This window comes from Misgurnus anguillicaudatus, chromosome 25 (genome assembly GCF_027580225.2).
Source record: "Misgurnus anguillicaudatus chromosome 25, ASM2758022v2, whole genome shotgun sequence".
Classification (NCBI taxonomy): Eukaryota; Metazoa; Chordata; class Actinopteri; order Cypriniformes; family Cobitidae; genus Misgurnus; species Misgurnus anguillicaudatus.
The window spans coordinates 30,369,571-30,392,671 of record NC_073361.2 but is presented as its reverse complement, the minus strand read 5'-3'; the positions used below and the strand labels follow the sequence as shown (position 1 = coordinate 30,392,671).

Here is a 23,101-nt window from a genome sequence, read left to right as displayed (position 1 = left end):
GTGACGCCAACGGGGACCTCTTTATTTTATGACACATTTTTATAAAATGTTTAAAGAAAAAATATATTTTCATTGTCTATTTAACATGGACAAGTTTAAAATAATTAAGGATTTAAAAAAAAAATCCAGCAACATTGAAGAAGTTAGAAAAAATGTATTCACAAGAGTTATAACTGTTTATCTAATATTTGTTAATAATATCACATAATATTAACCATTTCTCTCACATTAAGGTATTAAATGCAGACCAATTAGTGTATAGATATCCCAAAATTGTTCAAAATTTATTAAAAATGATTACAAATACTAAAAATGAATAAAACATCTCATATTGATAACTTAAAAGTTCAAGTCATACTCACAGAACAAGATGTCAAACTATTCAAGAGTATCAGTCAACCCTAGAAACTTCTTGTGCAACTAACCAACATAAAACCAAAATCCACACCCCTACAGAATAATTGTGAGGGATTAAACTGTTGTGTAACAGTAGTAGTGTAATTTGAACATGTGTTGTGTATAGGTGTCAATGTTATAAGCCATGTACAGTCCACAGTAAGAGCTCATTGTGAGCCACGGTAAACAGCTGTGATCCAGACCAGCTGAAGCTACACACATCAACAGAGTCACTGTGAGATGAGAAATCCTGAAAACGGCCGCTGGAGGAATGGATCAACTTCAACACACGCTCTGAAACACAACAACAACAATTAGATGTTGACCATCATATACATAAATCCATAAAAAAAAACAATCAAAACAGCTATTAAATACACACTCACATTTCTTAAAATACATACATGCATGTGTATGTATTTATATATACAAAGTAATTACACACAGTGCACACACATATATTATGCAAAATTTGTCTGCGATCTTTTAACAGCCCCATTATATAGTTTTAATAAGTAATGGCAATATGCATGTTTTCATTCTTGATGGATGCCCTTTTTCAAATTTTAAAAATGGGGCACTATCCAATGCCATTGTAAAAAGAGCCAAGATATTATTTAATATAACTCTGACTGTGTTTGGCTGAAAGAAGAAAGTCATATACCCCTAGGATGGCTTGAGGGGGAAGTAAAATATGGGCTGATTTTCATTTACTATTTCACTTACTATTTGAACCAGCAGCCAGCAATCTTCCAGTAGAACAGAGAGCGAGACACAGCGACCAGTCAGAAAGAGAGATTGTCCTCAAAACCTATAAAACACAAACACTCATAAACCTGCTTATGATCCTACTGTCTCTAAATGAAATGACAAAATAAAATTTTACAGGAAGAGGCACAAAGTCCTAAAGGTTGTGTTATTTTATGCATCTAAACTTTTCCTCATGCAACAGTGTTTGTATGTGAGCACCTGTTTTTTGTAGAGGCAGTAAAAGATGATTTCTTTTTCCACAGCGTAGCCCGTGTAAACCACCACTCCCTTCTCACTGGGACTAAACGCTGCCAGACTGGGCGGCAATGGGTGCAAATCCTGATTTAAGTAAAAAAAAATTCAGGATACATAAAGATTTGAATGATCCAACCAGATGGATATTTTTACAGTGTGCGTGTAATAATAACAATAACATCTGAATTCAAGTCTATACATATTTTTTGGTCTAATATTCATGAATTTTCGCTGTGTTGATCACCTCTGGGGGGCTCGGTGCTGGGAATGTCAGCCAATCAAGCAGCTCACATTTATTCTTCGTCCAATCGGCAGCCCAGATACTGACACGCCTATCTGCACTTACAGCCAACCAGAGCTCATTTCCCTCTAGACCAAACTCTTTATACTAGAAAACAATCATAAACACACACACACACACATATATAAAATTACTCATCAGGGTAATAACCAAAAAGCATGTAAGCTACACTTAAAGGCGGAGTGCACGATATCTGAAAAACGCTTTGGAAAAGAGTGTCGGGCCAACTACCAAAACACACTTGCAGCCAATCAGCAGTAAGGTGCGCGTCTACTAACCAACATCGTTGCCTGGGTTGCGTATGTGTGGGGCGGGTCTATTAACAGAAGGTCCAGATTCTATTGGGGTAGGGGCGTGTATGTTTAGGTGATTTCAAATATCAACATTGGCTTTCAGAGATCATGCCTTAAAAGGATAGTTTACTGAAAAAAGAAAATTCTGTCACTATTTACTTTCCTTTAAAAAAAAAATTTAATAACGAAGATCTGGGGCATCATTGACTTCCATAGTAAGAAAATACTATGGAAGTGATTGGTGCCCCAGATCTGTAAGGTTATTAATGTTTTTGGAAATATCTTCATTTGTGTTTATCAAAACAATGACATTTATACAGGTTTGGAACAACTTGAAAACAAATAAAAACAATGACAGAAGTTTCATATTACAATAATGTTTTAATAATGATAATGCTTTTAAATATTACTAATTTCACTTCCAATGACTTTTAAATGTGAAAACAATTTTAGTAGATGTATGAAGTCAGTTCCTCACAGTGTCTAAATACTTGATTTTAAACACAATATCCATTGTTTTATAGTTGTTCATGTCAAGGGTTTCCAAGTGTGCAGTTTTCCAGCAAAAAAAGTGATCTTTAGCCCCAGGAATGCAAATTTTAGCAGATCAACTCTTCCAAAAATGCAGATTTGACCCTTTAAACATAATTTTTAACAGAAAACGCGACCGGGCTAATTTTTTGTAGCAATTGGATGGGTTTTGGTGTGAAAACCTGGCAACCCTGTTTATGTCTATACTAACAGCCTCCTTTTAGTTTAACATACTCGCTTTAATGCTGCGTTCAGACCAGTCGAGGCGTCAAGCTTAAGTGATTTTAATGTTTAGTCACTGTAGAGACGCGTTGACGCACGTCTGGAGGTCTCGCGTCGCGAATGAGGCGTTTAGCGCGGTAGACGCGATTTCGCCTCATTCGGCAAGTTGAATTTTTTTTAATTTTGACGGAAAAACACGCCGCGTTAACCAATCAGGAGCTTGCTCTACTAGTGACGTAATTACAGGAAGCGAGCGGAGTCGCAGAAGCCCATGGAATGCCCTCCCATGACGTGAATTTCCACGTGAATGTCTCGATGAATAGAATTTCACCCACGAATGAAGCGAGTAAACTCAAAATGTTCAAGCGGCAAACTAGATGGGGTAGACGCAAATTTGACACCTCAAACGCGGCTGGTGTGAACCCACAGTAATGAATCATGTGTCAACGTGTCCAAATGTATTTCTGGGCATTTAATGTTTCAACATTTAACACAATGTATGTCTTTCACCTAACTGTGCGTTCACACCAGACGGGGAAGAAGCAGAAAAAATTAAAAACTATTTCGCATAGTTGGACGCTTGAACATTTTGAGTTTACTCGCTTCATTCGCAGCTCAAGAGTTATTAGGACATTGCTTAAATATATAGCTCAAATTTAATAAACTTACCAAATTGTCAGACCTCCTCACTCACTTTTTTCCAAACAAGATCCTTTTAATTCCTGTTTCTATAAAAGTACGAATTGTAATCACGTTAATACTCGAGCAAGCTCCTGATTGGTTAAAGTGGCACAAATATCCGCCGAAGTTCAGATTTTTCAACTTGCGCGTTTCACGCGAATCATGCGTCAACACTCAAAACACTCAATTCGCGCCACCTCATGTCTAATCGTGTTTTTGCTTCGACGTAACATGTAAATCACTCGCACTTAACGCTTCTTCCATGTCTGGTGTAAACGCACCGTTACACATCCCGCACATCCACAAACCTGTTTGCTGGTACACTGCATTGCAGTGATTTGCGCCCCCTTGTGGTCACTGAAGGTACGTACAGTGACTCCAGTTACAGGACTGCTGACTGTAATAAGACCATCACGACCACCAGACAACAGCACATGACCTACACACAGACACATACATACTGTATAGTAAACATAAACACACCATGATCACACACACACAACACTAAATCTCTCACACACACATAGACTCACCGTAGTGAGAGTATTGCAAAGCACACACAGCTACAGGATGAGGTTGAAGCTTCAGCTCCATCTCAGCAGACTCCAGACTGAAGATCCGCACGGTGCCATCACTGTAACCTCCCGCAACACACACTCGCCCGCCGGGCTCATAAACGCCCCTCGGAGGACTCCAACACACACACTCACAGCTCTACAACACACAGAAACTACTAAACCATAGCTGAATTAAATCAATTTAATAATTAATAACAGGTGTGTGTAACTTACCTGGTTGAGAACTTGAAATTGTACCAACAACTCATGGCTTTCTAAAGCCCAAACTCGTACGCTACCATCCTGCCCACAGGTGACAAAATGATGTTCATCGGGACTACAAACCACGCTGTTCACCTGCATACACAGACACGTGGTCTTTTAAAGTCCGATTAATATATTGAAGCTCCAATTCTCATTATTAAATTATGAGAGTTTGGACTGGGTCTAATCAGATTGGCACAAATCCTTTTTCGAAGTTTACCTTGGTCCTGTGTCCACTGATGAGTCTAATGCTGCTGCTGTCTGCCCAGTTGATGTACCACAGTGTTCCAGCAGTCGTACCCACAATCCCCATGTCCATGACATCATCAAACGCTGCACTGATCACTGTACCATCCAACAACAGTTCCCGTTCTAAATGAACCTGTCCATTTCTGCAGGACACAACCAAAAGGGGCCTTGGAATAATCATACAAATATTTTCCAACATCCTGAGATTTTCCAGTTCATTGGAAACCAGAATGTTTGCTTACCCATCATGTACTGCACTGCTCGTCTTTTCATTTTGGTTAATAAGATTCTGGACTGAAGCCACTGACCACAGCCTCAGTTTTTTTGGTGTTACTTCCAGTGATCAACTTGTTTCCACTGCACTTTAACACACCTACAGACACACATAGTTATTTTTGAGCACTTCCTAGTGACATCATTCCACAAAGACGCAATCATGATGTTACTAGCTACATAATACACAATCACGCACCTATCTCTCCTTCATCTGCTTCCCATGTCACAAAGCAGCGCTGCGTGTCGCAATCCCACACACATACGCGACCGCTGTTCGTGCCCGTGTACAGTATACGGCGTGTGTTATAGCACAGTGATGTCACCTCTGCGTGCTCCACCTCATCAGGTAAGGCCACCTTTTGAACCTGCAGTAGAAGAAAATAACATAGATGTACCAGTTTAGTGTACCCCGAGTAAGTGATAGTGTAAATATGTTTATGTTTTTAAACCTTTTAAACATCAATTTTTGTGTCGGTACGCACCTGAAGCTCAGTGCCATGTTCATGTGTTTGTATGCGAGTGAAGAAAACAGCATCACTGCCGATTAGCGTTAACTTATCAGCCGTGAACGGGCAGAATGCAGCATCGTGCAGCGAGACAGACATCTGAACGGTACAGAGCAGCTCAAATGATCGACTGCTCCACAACGCCACCATTGCCTCTGAAAAATCACCTGCAGACGAATATACAGCATCACAGTTACCATGTGATGGTTCCCAAAGTTATACAAAGACATTATTTAATGTATTACAGACAGGTACCATGACATCACATGCACTGACCTAATGACAGGAAGTACATGTCATCTCTGGAGAAGGCGAGACTCTGCACCGCTCCTTTGTGGTAAGAGAGGCGGTTTCTACAGGACCCCTCTGAAACGGTCCATATGCAGATGAGGCTGTTGTGTGAAGCTCCGCCCCCTGACGCAGATGCCACCATCTACCACGTAAAACAGATCTTGGACCATCATTGACATCATATCCTTTGTACACACAGATACAAATGTAAAGTAATCTATGTAACTATGTGTAATAATTGTAACAGTCAGTTGCGGCCGGTGACTTCTCTTCCGAGGGGCGCGAATTTAAAATATGTGTTCAGAGTAGGGCTGGGTATTGGCAAGGGCCTCATGATACGATACATGGCACGGTGCATGCAGTACGGTACAAAGCTGTGCATGCTGCGGTACATTGCAATACTTTTTCTTTTTTATCAAAAATGTAAAAAAAAAATAAAGCTGAATTTTTTTAAAGCCAAAGTGCTTCCACACGTCGGCTTTGAAAGCTGCAGGCGTTTTTACATTTTCTGCCATTTTCTCACTCCTGCTAACCTCTGAGACATTGGCCGAATGGACAGCGACAACTATAGTAGGGGCTATATGGGTGTGTGTGTGTGTGTATTTATATCGATATTAGAGATTAAATTATCGATACACTATCATTGAAAATGTTATTTAGTTAGCTGTATCGGTATTTTTGCACAGCCCTAGTTCGAAGTGTCGTGTGTTGCTCGTCATGTCAAAATATGCATTCGTTGCGTCACGCTTCGTGCGTCATGTCAAAAAACCTGCCTGCTGCACACGCGTCGAAAGCGTTTATGATAAAAGAGATGTTCATGTAATATTCGCAAGATACTCACTTAACACTAAATTCTAATTACACATGAGATTAAGTGAGTATCGGGCAAACATGAGCGTCTCTTTTATAGGGATGTAACGATTCAATCACGTCCACCATTAAAAATGCCTGTCTGAAATCGATTCTGAATCGCAAAGCTGCAAATCTTTGTTTCATGCGCAGCTTGTGTGTGTACTGGGTGATTCTCACAAAAACTTGGTTTTAAAAATGTCAAGCATGAAAATGTAAAAATTGCTTAAATTTACTTTTTTCCCACCAGACATTGAAAAACAAAGTCTGGAGTAAATGGGAACATTAATTTAAAAACTTTTACTTATCATTTAACACTTTTTGTAACATAATTTAAAAAATTAGTCCTAAAAAATCTCATTACCACAACAGTCAGAAAACATCATCACTGAAATATTTTCAAAATGGCATGACAAACCTGAAAGAACATAATTTGGAGATTCTGCACATGCATTTAAAATCAAAGTATTATGCTTCTATTAATTAAATTAACATTTAATAAGCATCTGTTGCGGTAATGATAATCAAAATGTCGTGTAAGCATTCTGACAAGACAATATTTCAAATTAACTGTAAAAAAATGATCTTACCTGGTAGCCATCTTAAAGTAACTGGTCCATGTGCTTGGTCACTCAAAATCAAACTTTATTAAAATTCTGTATGTGTGCTTAAACTGTTCTCAAAAAGTGTTGCGGAGGATGAGAACATCAGGCATGGACACATCATTTTCCTAATTTTTCTTCATTATTATTATACATGAATATTCAGTAAATATTTTTTCTGTCATCTAAAGTAGTCTAGCAAAACATCCATTTATTTTTTTTCTTAATATTTTTGTGTTAATTTGATTAAATTACAACATAACGCATGTTCAAACACAGCCGGACACATTGCGGTAATGAGAATTTCAGAAGAAAATGAGATAAAATGTACAATTATAAATTCTTATGTTGAAATCACACATTGTGCAAGGTAGAACACAGTATTGTGTTAATTCTGATGCTTTTTAATGTTACTATATTACACATTTTAAAGCTAAAATCATTAGTGCCGTGGTGTTTCAATGGTTTCGTGAGAATCACCCTACTACGGCTCTGTGATTAGTAATCTAAAATCATTATGAGTCTGAGTCGTTTATAACGTGAAATTAAAAAAGCAACACTCGTTAAATAAAAATCATTCAAAATATTCTTTATTATCATGAAAATACCTGAAACAATTTGAAGAACAGCGTATAAATATTCCTGTAGACGTTTCCTGGAATAGCGTTTGTGATACTACTACTTCTGTGGCACAAAGGGAGTTTCTGCACAAGAGCGCCCCCTGGCGTTCGGATGTGCCAGGATTTCACTGTAATTCATTCAAATTTATTCATTGAGAAACGCGCATTTGCACGGTTAATCGTTACACCCCTTCTCTTTATCATCATTTTGAAATGACGCCTGATGCACATACGTTTACATGACGTGCCGAAATCATATTTTAATATGACAAGCCACACACATGACGGGCTAAATACATGTTTTGACGAGCTTTGTGCGCCCTTAACTCATTCCCTGCCAGCCAGTGAGCCTTTTTTTGAAAAATTGCCCGCCAGTATTTTTCTTAAAAAAACTTTTTTTAGCAAAAATGAAATTTTGGGAATTTTGTTAGAGATCAGATTCAGAACGATTATCAAAACATACACAGAGTTTAAAATTAGTAAAAAAAAAATTTGCTTCAGTAAAAATTGGGTAGGTGCACCATTTAGTGCATAATCGTGTTACTACAGATCAACATGAAAACTCACCAGAAACACGTTTTTTATGCAAACGTTTTCTCTTAATTGACAAGATAACTTTAAGTGAAGTGTTTGACTGATCCGAGGTGTTACCTGTGCATCATGGGTTACGGCGAGCGTCGAGATCTCCTCGGTATGGCCGAACCAGTGTTTCTGTGACCCTGTGTGAAGATCCTCAACGATGACAATGGACCCACAGGAGTACACAAATAAACCTATGGACACACGCAAGCTAAATAACAGCTGAATGTGTGTACCCACACTCTAAAAAATGACTTAAAGGGATAGTTTACCCAAAAATGAAATTATGTCATCATTTCTGATGAACACAAATGAAGATATTTCAAGGCATGTAATCAAACTCTTCGTGAGCCCCATTCACCTCCATAGCAGGATAAAAGAATATTATGGAAGTGAATGGTGCTCACGAACAGTAAACATTCCTCAAAATATCTTTATTTGTGTTCATCAGAAAAAAGACATACTGGTTTGTATACCTACAAACTCACATAAGAGTGAGTAAATGATGATTATTTTGGGGTGAACTATCCCTTTAAGCTGGATTTAGGCTCTAGTTGCACAAAACATTGGCAGCATTTACCCGTGTCTGGATTCCAGACCATATTGTTACGTCCATTGCCATTATAGCCAATCACAGCCTTCAGACTCAGCCCTGCCTGTCCTGGGGGCGGGGCCACCAGAGTCTTGAGTGAATGTTGTGGAGGGATGAGACATGTCATTTACTTAAGCCAAAAAATAATAAATCGCATCTTCATTATCATGTTGTCTGTTTATATACACTATATACAACATATTGTGGATAAACAAAATCAAGATAATAATGAATGATGGCCAAAAATATACCTGGTCTAGCTCAGAAGTCTTAAAACGTGGATTGAAGTGTTTATAGCAATCTGGACGCACTTGTGTGTGACCTTCCCTTGGTGACTGATTGGTTGAGGTTGTGGGCGTGTCCTCATCCCGTACCCACTCATTAACTCGGAGAAAGGAGGCGTGTTTTGGGGGTGGGGTGTGGCCTGTTGTATGGTTGAGCTGCAGTTCAGCAGTTGAATCACACATACGCAGAAAACCTGTGATGTGGAAAACAAACTTTTTAAAGAATAATTCAATGGACAGACACAAAAATATAAAAAAATGCACACCTTCATTGTCCTTCCTTTCAATCGAGCGATTTATAAGTGGCAAAGAGGAAGACAGCACTAATCCCTCTTGAGGTTTCTCATTGGCCAGTGTGATTTTATTCAGCCCCTCTGTGTTTTGTGCTGGACAGAAAAGTTAAATATTACTCAATAGAACTGAAATCATACAGCAGCTGTCCCTTACACAACTACACAGACAAAATAATCATTTAAATAATATACCTGATCTATAGGGAGAGATAACTGGTGATCTAGGGGGCGGAGACAGTGCCCCATCAGCCTCCTGTGGGTGTGCCAGGAAGTCCCAAAAGAAGAGGGCGTCACCCACGGTGACCACGCCCCTTTGATCAGGTGTGAACCTCACCTGTCTGATCGCTTCAGAGTGACCAATAAACACCTAGAGAAGAAACAAGCACATGCCTGACCTTAGCATTAATGAAAACAGCGTAAATACATCCAATATTTGAGTCTTAACAAACCTGTGAATTAATATCCAGATGCATGTTGTAGTCCCAAACCTTCACAGAGTTTTGTCCGGCTGTGAGTAAATAACGTCCATCTTCACTGACAGCCAGAGATACACACTGATGTTTGTGGACCTTAGACACCTGGAATAATTTTAATCATTATTCCAAAATCTGGGACGGTTTACAATTTGGCTCACGTTAACCTATTTTTTGTTTTTGTCTAGTTAGAGACGCTCTGTCACCTGTCTGAGCAGCTGTCCTGTTTGAGTGTTGATCCAAATGATCTTATTGGCTGATGTGGCGATGAGCAGGTGTGATAGTGATGTGGGAGAGAAGCACACATTGAGGGCGGAGTCTAGCGTTGTGCTCTCAACATCCAGAATGCTCACATCAACACGCAGTAACTGAAAAGAGACAACCAATTAATTGTTGTAATATTTGCCAAAGCAATAAAAACATAATGACAATTACGAAACGGTTAAATAGTGGAAATGGCATAATTAAACTTCATTAATGTAGGTACATATATTACAACAAGTCTTTTTAGGTATGGCACATCAATGTGCCGCCCTGTTTGCTAAAGCAAGATCTGTCAGATACTGTGCATGCGCAAAGTCCCTCCCCGAGAGGATGTCATTCTTTAACGGTGTGCGATTGGTTCTTTTTACTGGAAGGCGAGACTAGAGTGATCTCCCCCATTCATAGCAATAGCATTGACGCATCTCGAGTAAAATATCTTTGATATTACTGTGCCATGTTTTACTGAGATATAAAAATTCAGAAAATTCAGCAAAGTCAATTTTGAGAAAAATCGAGTTAAAGATTTTTAAGGTTCAAAAACAAAATCACTGCATTCATACCTTAAAATCACTGGTCAAAAACAATATCTATAAGGAAAAATATTGTTCTTTCTTTTATTGTTTGTTTTTGACATTGAGCCAGCTTTAAGATCTACTGTAATGCAAGGGTCTAATATGATGTTACACATCAGATATTTTCCCTAACAGTTAAACAAACATTCACTTAAGACATTACAGATTATATATATGCATGAATTCTTGTCAAAACAGATGTTATGAAGTGGCGTAGACGCCTATTGTATCTGTTAGTTGTCCTATTATTATTATTCTTCCTCTATTACAACTGTAATTTTTGTAGATGTCTATATATCCGGGTCACACGCTCACACATCTGTGTGCATGCTTCGGATCTGTCAGTCAGCACGAGTAAGATTGTTTTCGAGTCTTGTCGCTCTTTACTATAAAAATGTATTATAAAAAGAGTTATAAATTATAACTCTTTTTACATCAATCAGGTACCAAACTTTATTTCTCTTAATAACTGCTTTTAACATCAATCAAGTCCTGTTCTTTATTTTCTAATTCCTGCATGTTTTAAAACAGAAACCAAAATGTCAGATGCGCATGTGGATGCATGCATCTTTGTATTAGATTAAGCATTAGGACGGTACACCTCTCAGAAAACATACAAGTAAAGATAATTTAGATGTTTAAGGACTATTTATAGCATTGGGATTGCTAGACAAGGCCTTAATGTACTTATTTTCATGAAAACTTTAATTTCGAACAAAATCAATTTTTATACTTTCTTTCGCCTGTAGCTCAAAATTAGATGGTGCACATTCAGACTCATTTTTCCAGCACAGGTCACAAATATCTTTTTCCTTGCATTTTTTGTGAATAGGATGCCTTGAATAATTTTACCATCCTTTTTCTGTGTTTACCGTGCATGAAATATTTTAAAGCTACTTAACAAACACACCTATTTAAGCTTTTTCAGAGCAAATGCATGAACAAAATTTCTAGGGATGTCCCGATCCCACTTTTTCATTTCCGATACCAGAATTCCAAATATTTTTTTGCCCGATACTATTGTAATTAAATGTGTATAGTGCTTTCTGCTACATATAGTATCATTTTAAAATGTTAAAATTAATAGTTTAAAATGACTTACAAGTTACAGGAAACATTAGTCATTATTAATCATGGCAGTGTTTAGGAGAACATATAACAGGTACGTTTAATCAATTAAGTATGCTAAATATTTTTTTCCTAATTTCGAAAAACTGTCATAGTAAAAAAGCTTTAGTGTGCAGATGGTATAATGCGCTTGAACGGAGTTTTATGCACATTCCAGGTGCAGAATTGATGTGCCTAAATCATCCTGTACACGCCTATGGGCTTCCTGGGCGCTGAATCATCCTCTCATGGAAATCCTTGCACCGCAATGAAAAATTCATAACTGTTAAAACACAAAGAGAATAGATGCATCGTGTGCTCAGTACAAAGTGAATTGAATCCATCCAACCACTTACTGAGACTTTATAAAATCAGATCTTTAAAATAGCATAAAGTTATCTTGTGTGTGCGTGTGTGAATGACGCGTTTCATCCGTCCGCTTCACCAGTGGATTATTAACTCAGTTTGCGAGTAATTTACAGTGTTTCTGTGATCTTAAATATGTTTAAATGTGCGTTTGTTCCTTCACATGAAGCTATTGAGTGTATTAAAAGACTTTGAATATAAGTGCATAAACGTTTATGGTGCTTTTATAATACGTTTTCCTTTTAATAACTTGTCAGTAACAACCACGCTAACGCATATATCGGAATTGGATTGGTCATGTTGTCTGTCCTCGATCCGATGTCGGATCGGGACATCCCTAAACAGAATTTTGCTTTTGTGTACCTCATTGAGTGACTGTGCCTCCATGATCGTGACCGTATATTCGGTCGGCCCAACCAAAGCTAAACAGCGGCTGTCAGAACTGACTGCCAAAACATCCGGGCCGTGATTTACACCCTGCGCAACCACATTACCTTCGAAACAAACAACACGAGTGATTCTTACATGTGATAAATTTATACATTTGTACAGAACTGAAAGAGCATTGAGGACGTTTACTCACCCAGAACACGGACCACATGATGATCCTGCTGAGACACTCGGTACAGGACCAAATGACCAAGGGAACCAGCACTAAACAACCATTGACCATCAGGAGAATATATTACACATTCGATTGAACCACAATGCTGCCTGAAACAACACACAAAAAACTTCCATTTTACACATTTTGCTAGTGTTGCACAAGACTGTTTAGCAGTGTGTGTGTTGTACCTATGCTGGGTAATTAAGCTGGATGTTTGGATATCAAACACTCTCACAGTCCCAGAACCCGAACCACATGTGAAGTGAGGCATGCTGGGATGAAACGCAACTGAACAGGGGCTGTCCTCATCATCATCAGAGACAAAATCATAAAGCTACAGGACAAGCACATGATTAACCAATGTATGTGCATGCTTATCAAATTATATAAGTATGTATTGGTGCATGCACGTAAAACTGACCTGCTGCATACTGTCCATGTCCCACACTCGTACTGTGCCATCTTTCGACACTGTGGTCACACGTTGCCTAATGCCGTCCACGCTGAACCCCAGAACACTTGTCGTGTGCGACCTCATCAGCGTATGGTAACCCCGACTGCCAACATTCAGATACCCAAGATTTCCTGTGGTGGTGGCTGCTAGTACTCTCGATCCATCGGAGGACACACAGACCAAACTGACAGGACCTTCGTGCTCTACAAACACAAAACTTTTAAAGTCGTCTTTACGGTTTCACACAGATGTATGGCCGAAAAAGTGATACCGACCTGCTTCTAAGATAACTGATGAGAAGTCAAGAGGCCACAGACGCATGAATCCGTCTTCTGACCCTGTTACGCAAAACTCGTCACACAAGCTGATGCTGTTCACTGCAATACCAGGACCTGTTAGTAAAATATTAAATAGTCTTTACAAATTAATCAGAAATAGAAATCAGAAACATACAAATGTTAAAACATACTCACCTGTGTTGAAAGTTTGTTTCTCCCTGCGGTGGGCGTGGCTTTCCTGAGCTGGGAGGAGCCTCCTAATGTTTTTTATTGTTACAGCGACATAGTCAATCTCCAGGATGTGACCGGCCTTACTGCTGACAAACCTGATCCAATCACAAAATGAGATCATTCATTCGAGAGCACGTCCCTTTGATCATTTAACTCGTTAATTGGCGCTGTTCCGTGAGCGGGACACCTACATTTATTTCACTATTTTCTATGTAAATGTTAATCTATCAGGACAAACTATATATTGTTGGAAAGGTCTAAGAATGTAGTTTTCATATTTTAAAACCTTTTAGCAGTAATAATAATGCAGTAACTGTAATTTATTCATTTGTGACACAAGTATGCAGCAAACCTCACAGCAAACCAGCACAAACCTCAGTTTTTTGACAATTTTATGTATTAAAAATAATACTATATTGCATTTTTATTTATTACAAATACTGCTTTAAAAAAAAATGAATTTTTCACCTCCAGACACTTCCCTAAAAAACGTTGAAGTGTCTTCTTTAAAACAAAAAATTACCAAAATTAAAAACAAAATTAGGCTTCTAGACCAAAAAAAAGGCCAGTTTTATACTAATTTAAAGGTTTAAATCACCTTTTCACCAACCCCCCACTCAAAAAGGGCTGCGCCAGTTAAAGGGTTAAACTGATTGTAGTGTACTCACAGCGTGCGGTCGTCCACTGGCCGGTCCTGAAGATAACCCTGCTCGAAGGCGAGGTCAGTAAACTCCAAATTGTGATACTCTCCTAAATTCACTGGACAGGAACGCAAAGAGCCACCACGAACACGCCATAGACGTACGTTACCTAAACCACACGACACCATCCTGCGCACAACATACATAACACATATTTAACCTGGAAACATGGGACAGCCCACGAAGCTTGAAGCCATAAAGTATGTGCATACCGTGTCTCGTCAAAGAAGGTGATCTTTATCATCTGAATGTCCACGTCTGTGTGTGCTTTTGCCAAAAGCGGGACAACACCGCCGCCAGCGACACGCCGTGTGTCCCAAAGAATCACAGTCTGGAAAAACAAACTAACACATTAAAACCGACACCCAATAAACATAAAGCTTTTCACACGGCTGAAATACTTACAGTTTTGTTGTGACTGTCCTTTCCTACACCACACAGCGATGATCCACTGTGAGAAAAACTGAAATGACATACAACATGATCCAATGCATACTGTACTTGATCATAACACATCTGCGTTTTTTACTTGTGTGTGTGTTGTACCTCAGGAGATGAAGAGCGTGTATTTGTGTTGGAATAATAGTTTGGCACACTCCTTCACGAAAGCTCCAGAGACGAATCAGACTGTTCGAACCAGTCTGAGCTGACGCCAGCAGAGTAGATGTGGCATTGAGAGCCAGCGCTGACACCTGACAAACACACAGATGATGTGACAGACTATAAACGATTATTATTTTATTGCATTAAATATGTAGCTCAAACTGTTTCCCAGAAACTGTATGTATGTGATAAATGAAATGCAAATTAATTAAAGGTGCATTGTGTAACTTTAAGAAGAATCTCTTGACAGAAATGCAATAACTATATTATCAGTGGTGTATAAAAACCTTATAAAATGAACTGTATTGTTTTTATTACCTTAGAATGAGCCGTTTTTATCTACATACACCGCGGGTCCCCTTGCATGGAAGTCACCTCCATGTTTCTACAGTAGCCCTAAATGGACAAACTGCTCTATAGAGCGTCTTTCGACATGCTTGTTTGTGTTTGTTTCAACCAAAAATATTAAATTATAAAATGTAGTGATGTTGGTTAATAACCTTATTTTTCTGGGGTTTATTTGCACGGAATTTGGATGAATTAATGCATTTTTAAAAAATGTCATAAAACTGGGGCCCCACTGGCACCATCTCATGCCCTCCATTTTGAGAACCACTGGCCTAAAAGAAAACATTTTGTATTGCAGGACATCCCCAAAGACAGATTTGTCATGATTCAATTTACAGTACTAAAACATAAAAGCTTCCAATAACTATGGAAAACATCCCAAAAATATAAATCTTGAATTTGTATTAGAAGTCTTCACAGGTCCATTTATGCTGGGCACACACCAAAAGATTATCGGGCTGATTTTGGGCCGATTTCCCCCCTTCCGACAATCCTAGCTATGTCCCGATTATCTTGGTTGTACAGATTATGTTATCAGATTTTCCCTTGGTGTGAGGTGTGTTAAGAGTGTACAAACCTGATCGGAAGAACGTCGGAGAGGCCCCGATAGCCCAAGGACAAACGCGGGCACGCACTTGAGATTATCACATGAAACAAAACAATATCCGGGTGAATCTCACGAAACCATTGAAACACCACGGCACTAACCCGAGTGGGTTTGGGTCTAAAAATGTCACGTGTGCCTCGGACAAGGGAAGAGTATAATAATAGCGGCAATAGGGTCTCGGGTAATTTAAAACTAATGTGATTTTGCAGACCCGAACTATCTCACATCGAGGGTCAGGTTTAAGTTTTCGTGTTTGTGTCGGGTCTTTCTTAAAAAAAAGAATAATGCACATTGTCGGGTTCGGGTAAAATTGGGGTCGGGTATCTATCTCACATCGAGGGTCAGGTTTAAGTTTCTCGTGTTTGTGTCGGGTCTTTCTTAAAAAAAAGAATAATGCACATTGTCGGGTTCGGGTAAAATTGGGGTCGGGTACATTTCTTTGGACTCGAGAAGACCTTTTGTGTATGACAAACCTTATCTGTGTGTCCAATGAAAAATCGTTGATGTCGTGAGGAAACTGTCATTGCGACGATGATGGCGTGACAGGGATACACAACTTCCTCTCCATCTGAGCTCCACACAGCCTGAAAGAGATAGAGAGACAATAGTCCCTTTCACACATACAGTCTTTACTGGTGATTTACTGGTAAATTGCAGTTAACAGATCATGTGTGAACAGAACCTTTCCGGTAAATCAGTGCTCCCAATTTACCAGTAAGACAGGTTGTAAGATTACCAGTAATTTACCGGTAAGCGCTATGTGTGTACGAAAATTATAGGATTACCGGCATTTAGAACGGACGACGTCAGACCGTGCTGACAGCTTCGGGCCAATCATAGCATTTTAATACAGATGAGGTTTTAATACAGATGAGGTTTACCCCCGCACTGTTTACTGACGTTTCCACACACATGCTGCTTGAAAGTTGAGCACACCTGAAATTTAAGTCCACATTTCTTCACAAAAGTTGTTTAAAACAGCTTACCGCCGAATTGCCGACGTCCTTAGCACTCCCTCTGTGAAGCCTAACGTGCAAACAGTAGTGTTGTTACAAACGCATTTTCGGTTTGACGTCGTCTCATTCAATGTTGTTTGGTCATGAGCAACTTCGCGACTGTTTACCACAGACGTGAAAACAGCAAAATACGGACCGTGGATATGAACGACGTGGATTGTTTACAAATACAACACTGAGCTCGCCGCGTGCTACAGGTACTTCCGCTTTCTCAACGAATTTACCGGTATTTTGATACTGATGTGTGAATGATGTCTTACTGGTAAAATAACGGAACACCACTGTGTGTGTGAACAGTACATTTTTGTATTTACTGGTAAATTCATTCTGGTAAATTCATGGTAATTTACCAGAATTACTGTGTGAAAGAGGCTATTGTAAGAGAGCACACAACAATGTGTACTTGTGTGTGTGTGTGTGTGTCACTTACACATCTCATTGTGGCTCCTCCAAAACCAATAATTCTGTTTAGCTTCAGAATGGGATCTGGAAACAGCTTCTGAAATACAGCCTAAACAAACAGCCTCAATGTGAGCATATCAAACACAAAGCAAAGCCTTGCACATATATACAACTACATGCGTATATGCTTGGTTAGTCCATGCTTTCAATAGGAGAATGTGGGTAAATCTGGTTAACCTGTGGTTGCTTTGCTTTGTCACAGCGCAGGGAGATGGGACCAGGAGATTCTGCATTGATGACCTAATAGAAACATTCAAAGCAAATCATGCACAAATATACATTTTTAAAGAACATGGCTACTTAAAGGGATACTTCACCGATTTAGCATTCAGCTTTGTATCTGTAGAAACCCAGCAGTATTACTTAATGACCATGTTTCCCTCCATCATTTCCCCCTGAGAGGAGAGATATCTGCATTTTGGTTCTGCAAAAAAGTCCTCCGATGATGCAAAAATTGTCATATTACATCATCGGAGGACTTTTTTGCAGAACCAAAATGCAGATATCTCTCCTCTCAGGGGGAAATGAGGGAGGGAAACATGGTCATTCAGTAATACTGCCGGGTTTCTACAGATACAAAGCTGAATGCTAAATCGGTGAAGTATCCCTTTAAAGGTTCACTGATGATGTACGACTGCCATGCCATAAAACCAAACAGAAAAATGTAAACCAGAGACATTAATAAAACCAAATCCCCTTATCTAAAAATATATGAGAAAATCCAGATGGAGAATTAGTGTGTCTAGGTTGGACTATGAAATGTACAGCTCTATAAAAACCATGTGGTCCATCACAAACCCAAACTAGAGATTGATATTATCAGACCATTTGTCACCGATCTACTCACTGCAATTTCTTCCTCGCTGTCTGTTATGTTGGAGCAGGCTCCATCTTCAAATCGAGCGTACACGTGCACACCATCATCATCGGCACACACTACCCTGACTTCTTCATCTGACTGTGACCTTTGACCTGGTGACCCTGGGCTTTCTGACACTTCAGATGGAGAATAAATCACCTGAGGCAGGTTGGTTGTCTGGATCGCTGGCCGTTGCTTGGTGCTCTAAACAGAGAAATAATCGAAATACAGATAAAGAGCGAGAGAAGCTGTCAGGACCGTTGAATGACCACGTAAGTATTGATGGAAAAGTCAAAGTTCACTGCCACACACACTCACACGTGCAGGTTTGGGGGTGGTGATTTGGTGAATAAGAGAGACGCGGTCCTGGACTGGTTTACTGATGTTTACAGTAGGACTCTGCTTTCTTTGAGGAATGATGTCTTTAGCTGGTGTCTCCGCTGTAGAGACAGAGCGAGAAATTAACAAAAAGTGCCGTGAAGGTATTAGATGGTTAAACAATGGTGCTTTGATATTTACCAGGGTACTGATATTATCCAAAATAGTATTTTTGTGGTACTCTAAAGTACAAAGATAATGCTGAGTACCACAAAAAACATGGTGGTACCATGTTTGGTATACCTTGGTATTCTTAATCAGGTAATTTATAGTTTAATATAATCTTAATGTATTATATTATATACTGTTGTTGTTGTGTGTGTTTACAGCACATGGACTCACTTTTAGTTGCAGCGTTGGATCCTTTCTGTATTGAATCAAACGGTAACTTTGCTCCATCTGATGGAAACCTGTGATGCATAAAAATATTTTTGCACACAATTCCATAATATTGATGTTTAATTTAATTGTCGAAAAGCAAAGATAATAAATCCAATAGACTAGTCTTGAAACATGGAATAAGGTATGGTCTTATGTTGCCAGATCTTGCACAAAAAACAGTGAACAAGAACAAGCCCATAATAAACCAAAATAAAGCCAAGTGCATTATATTAAAAATAAAACCAAAATATTGTGGTTTGAAACATGATGTGACTCTCACCTAATGTAGTCATACAACTGATGCCAGCTTTGGCCTTTTGGCACAGGGAAGCACATTTCTCTGGGCATGGGCGCAGTGCCCTCTGCTAACACCATCCCTGCTTGTCTGAACTCCATGAATGTCAGACCTACAACACAGGAGAACGAAAATAATTGAGATGAGAAATAATTCTGAGTGTTTGTGTTATATAGCAAGTGTGTGATTATGTCCTGGTGTACCAGGGTCGAACAGCAGGTCACTGGTGATGATGTTTTTGACCGACATATTGGCACAAAGTTTGATGCTCTTGAGGTGACTGTGTGTTCTGTTCAAATAAACCGACAGCACGCAACGCAGATCCATTACCAGACACGTCCACCGCGGCCTTGGCGGCGCTGGCCCAACTAAACCTAAAACACCCATACTGTTAATTACCCAAAGTCTAAATATCAATTAAAACATGCAGAAATTTAGTGTTGCTGAATGGTTGCCTTGTTTTGAAGTACTGGCTGTCTTCTCATAAACTGAACCCTCTGTGGCTCCACACAGGAAAGGAAACTGCAGCCATGTTGCCGTAGACTTGAACTCTTTAAATAAGTTAGAAAACGATATGCGGATCACCTGACCCTCCTGAATGAAAGAAAAACAATTATGAGCATAAATAATCACCGCATTTACCCCAACAAATAAACTTAGATTAATATTTCACATTTAAAGGCACAATATGTAATTTTACCACTAGAGGTCACCATACAATAACAATGGCGTCACTTGATGATGCTGTGAAGGAGCGTGAAAATATAGGAGCCAAATAGGGTGGCCATTCGTGCCAGTTCCGCCGGACACGTCCCGAACATGTTTTCGGGTGCGTTCCCCCGGAAGTCGCGTTGGTTGACCGCATACGTCATCAAGGTTTAATATTTCGGGTTCAATTTCAGAAAAGCAACCATTACGTTTCAAAGTAAAAATGAAACTACAATGATTGTATGTCTTAAAAGAAACAAATCTTAATTTTCTCATGTATTTTAACTGAAATGTGAAAACCTCGATGACGTATATGCGGTCGAGCAACGCGACTTCCGGAGAACGCACCTGAAAACTAGGGGTGTAACGATTCATCGTGCAAATGCGCGTTTTCTCAATGAATGAATTTGAATGAATTACGGTGAAATCCCGGCACATCCGAACGCCAGAGGGCGCTCCCGTACAGAAACTCCCTTTGTGCCACACAAGAAGTAGCATTACAAACGCTATTCCAGGAAATGTCTACACATGAATATTTACACGCTGTTCTTCAAATTGTTTCAGGTATTTTCATGATAATAAAAAATATTTTGAATGATTTTGTTTAACGAGTGTTGCTTTTTTAAAGGCACGTTATAAACGACTCCGACTCATAATGATTTTAGATTGATAAGGACTTCCTACTGACCAAATGCCGTAATACAGGCACAAGCTGTGCATAAAACAAAGAATCGCAGCCTTGCGATTCAGAATCGATTTCAGACAGGCATTTTTAATGAGGACCGCGATTGAATCGTGATTGAATCGTTACATCCCTACTGAAAACATGTTTGGGATGTGTCCGGCGGAACTGGCACAAATGGCCACCCTAGAGCCAAACTGGAAATTTGTCTGATAGGACTTATAAATCTTTATTTTACACTTCTTACCTCAGCAGCAATGTCCATGTGCACGATGAAGTGTTTGTTTGGGCTGGGTCTGAACAGCAGATACAGATACCGACCAGTGAGACCCAAAGACTGGCTGCTGGTTTTGGGGAGTAGGATGTAGTTACTGGCCGGTATGGAGCCGTGGATCCGGAAGACGGAACATTTTAGGGTCTTATCCTTTTATCGCGTCACCATGAAAGCAACATGATACAAAACATAATAACCCGTTATGCTGTTTTAATTATGGGTGTGATTACAGAAAAGACCGACAGGTGTGTAAATGAAGATTAGATCTTCAATAACATGTAGGGGCAGTTTTCCAGACAGGGTTTAAATTAATCTAGGACTAGGCCTTAGTTATATATATATTAGGACATTTAAGTAGTTTTTTACAAAACAAACCTTGGAAAACACAATACTAGTGTGCATCTTGAGACAACACAATGGCACTGATATATGTTAAGATGTGTCAGTGCAAGATGATTTTAAATTAAAGCAGTTTAAATGGGTGATTCTCACGAAACCATTGAAACACCACGGCACTAATGATTTTAGCTTTAAACACAATACTGTGTTCTACCTTGCACAATGTGTGATTTCAACATAAGAATTTATAATTGGAAATTTTATCTCATTTTCTGCTGAAATTCTCATTACCGCAATGTGCCCGGCTGTGTTTGAACATGCGTTATGTTGTAATTTAATCAAATTAACACAAAAATATTAAGAAAAAAAAATAACTGGATGTTTTGCTAGACTACTTTAGATGACAACAAAAATATTTACTGAATATTCATGTATAATAATAATGAAGAAAAATTAGGAAAATGATGTGTCCATGCCTGATGTTCTCATCCTCCGCAACACTTTTTGAGAACAGTTTAAGCACACATACAGAATTTTAATAAAGTTTGATATTGAGTGACCAAGCACATGGACCAGTTACTTCAAGATGGCTACCAGGTAAGATCTTTTTTTTACAGTTAATATGAAATATTGTCTTGTCAGAATGCTTACACGACATTTTGATTATCATTACCGAAACAGATGCTTATTAAATGTTAATTTAATTAATAGAAGTATAATACTTTGATTTTAAATGCATGTGCAGAATCTCCAAATTATGTTCTTTCAGGTTTGTCATATCATTTTGAAAATATGTCAGTGTTGATGTTTTCTGACTGTTGCGGTAATTAGATTTTTTAGGACTAATTTTTTAAATTATGTTACAAAAAGTGTTAAATGATAAGTAAAAGTTTTTAAATTAATGTTCCCATTTACTCCAGACTTTGTTTTTCAATGTCTGGTGGGAAAAAAAGTTAATTTAAGCAAATTTTACCTTTTCATGCTTGACATTTTTAAAACCAAGTTTTCGTGAGAATCACCCAAACATGCATTTAAGTCTGGGACTAGGATAAACCCTGTATGGGAAACCACACCGTAAAGTGTTAGTAATGACCAGATTTTACCATATATGTGGTGACATCTCCCTCTTTGTTGACCTTCTTCCACTCTTCTATCCTCATGTGTTTGAAGATGTTCACATAAGGCTGCTGCCACAAAGCTGATGGAGAGAAACATATCAAAAACTTCATCTGTATCTGGTTTAGCTGCACTCACCTGCCAGCATCTAATGGCTAATAGTTATTGTACTTTGTATTGTACTACATTTGTACTTTGTATATTCGTGTACACCACAACAATGTATATTTAATATTGGGCTCTTTTTAATTTTATTGTGTGTGTGCTATTTTGCATTACTGCAATGTTTAATAGTTATGTTATGTAAACTTACCTTTGGAAGACATCGTTGAGTCCGCAGGGATTCACCTGTTGACAGATAACGGACTGTTGCTCACAAACTATCACAATTGTTTTACTTTCGTATCTAACATGACCAGATTGAGTTCATTCATCATCCAGAAAGAGATTATTCAGTGTGTTTCCGTGTCGTGGAAAGATTTAGTTTAGTTTTAATCGCTGTTTGTGTTGGTGTAAGTTTGTTGTGGTGATAAAGCTCTCTCGCGCCTCAGAGACCGCCGCTTTCGAACGGCATGACGACAGAGCTACG

General features: G+C 38.9%; 1 protein-coding gene across 1 annotated transcript; it reads right to left on the bottom strand.

The window, feature by feature from the left end:
• Window position 1: 1 nt before the first annotated feature.
• Window positions 2-23,101, bottom strand: wdr90 (WD repeat domain 90). The gene is given in 42 exon segments (XM_055182138.2): window positions 2-690; window positions 1,123-1,207; window positions 1,366-1,485; window positions 1,646-1,789; window positions 3,738-3,868; window positions 3,963-4,143; window positions 4,221-4,343; window positions 4,471-4,642; window positions 4,742-4,824; window positions 4,826-4,872; window positions 4,972-5,140; window positions 5,258-5,448; window positions 5,558-5,714; window positions 8,295-8,416; window positions 8,803-8,905; window positions 9,066-9,292; window positions 9,365-9,484; window positions 9,584-9,758; window positions 9,841-9,969; window positions 10,071-10,232; window positions 12,537-12,667; window positions 12,757-12,887; window positions 12,969-13,114; window positions 13,202-13,437; window positions 13,510-13,626; window positions 13,708-13,838; window positions 14,412-14,573; window positions 14,657-14,775; window positions 14,850-14,907; window positions 14,991-15,136; window positions 16,476-16,586; window positions 17,449-17,529; window positions 17,658-17,720; window positions 18,328-18,543; window positions 18,658-18,779; window positions 19,060-19,127; window positions 19,379-19,505; window positions 19,597-19,767; window positions 19,849-19,987; window positions 21,031-21,207; window positions 22,500-22,594; window positions 22,826-23,101. Coding segments are annotated over 42 exon segments (5,559 nt in total). The 5' UTR covers window positions 22,839-23,101; the 3' UTR covers window positions 2-532.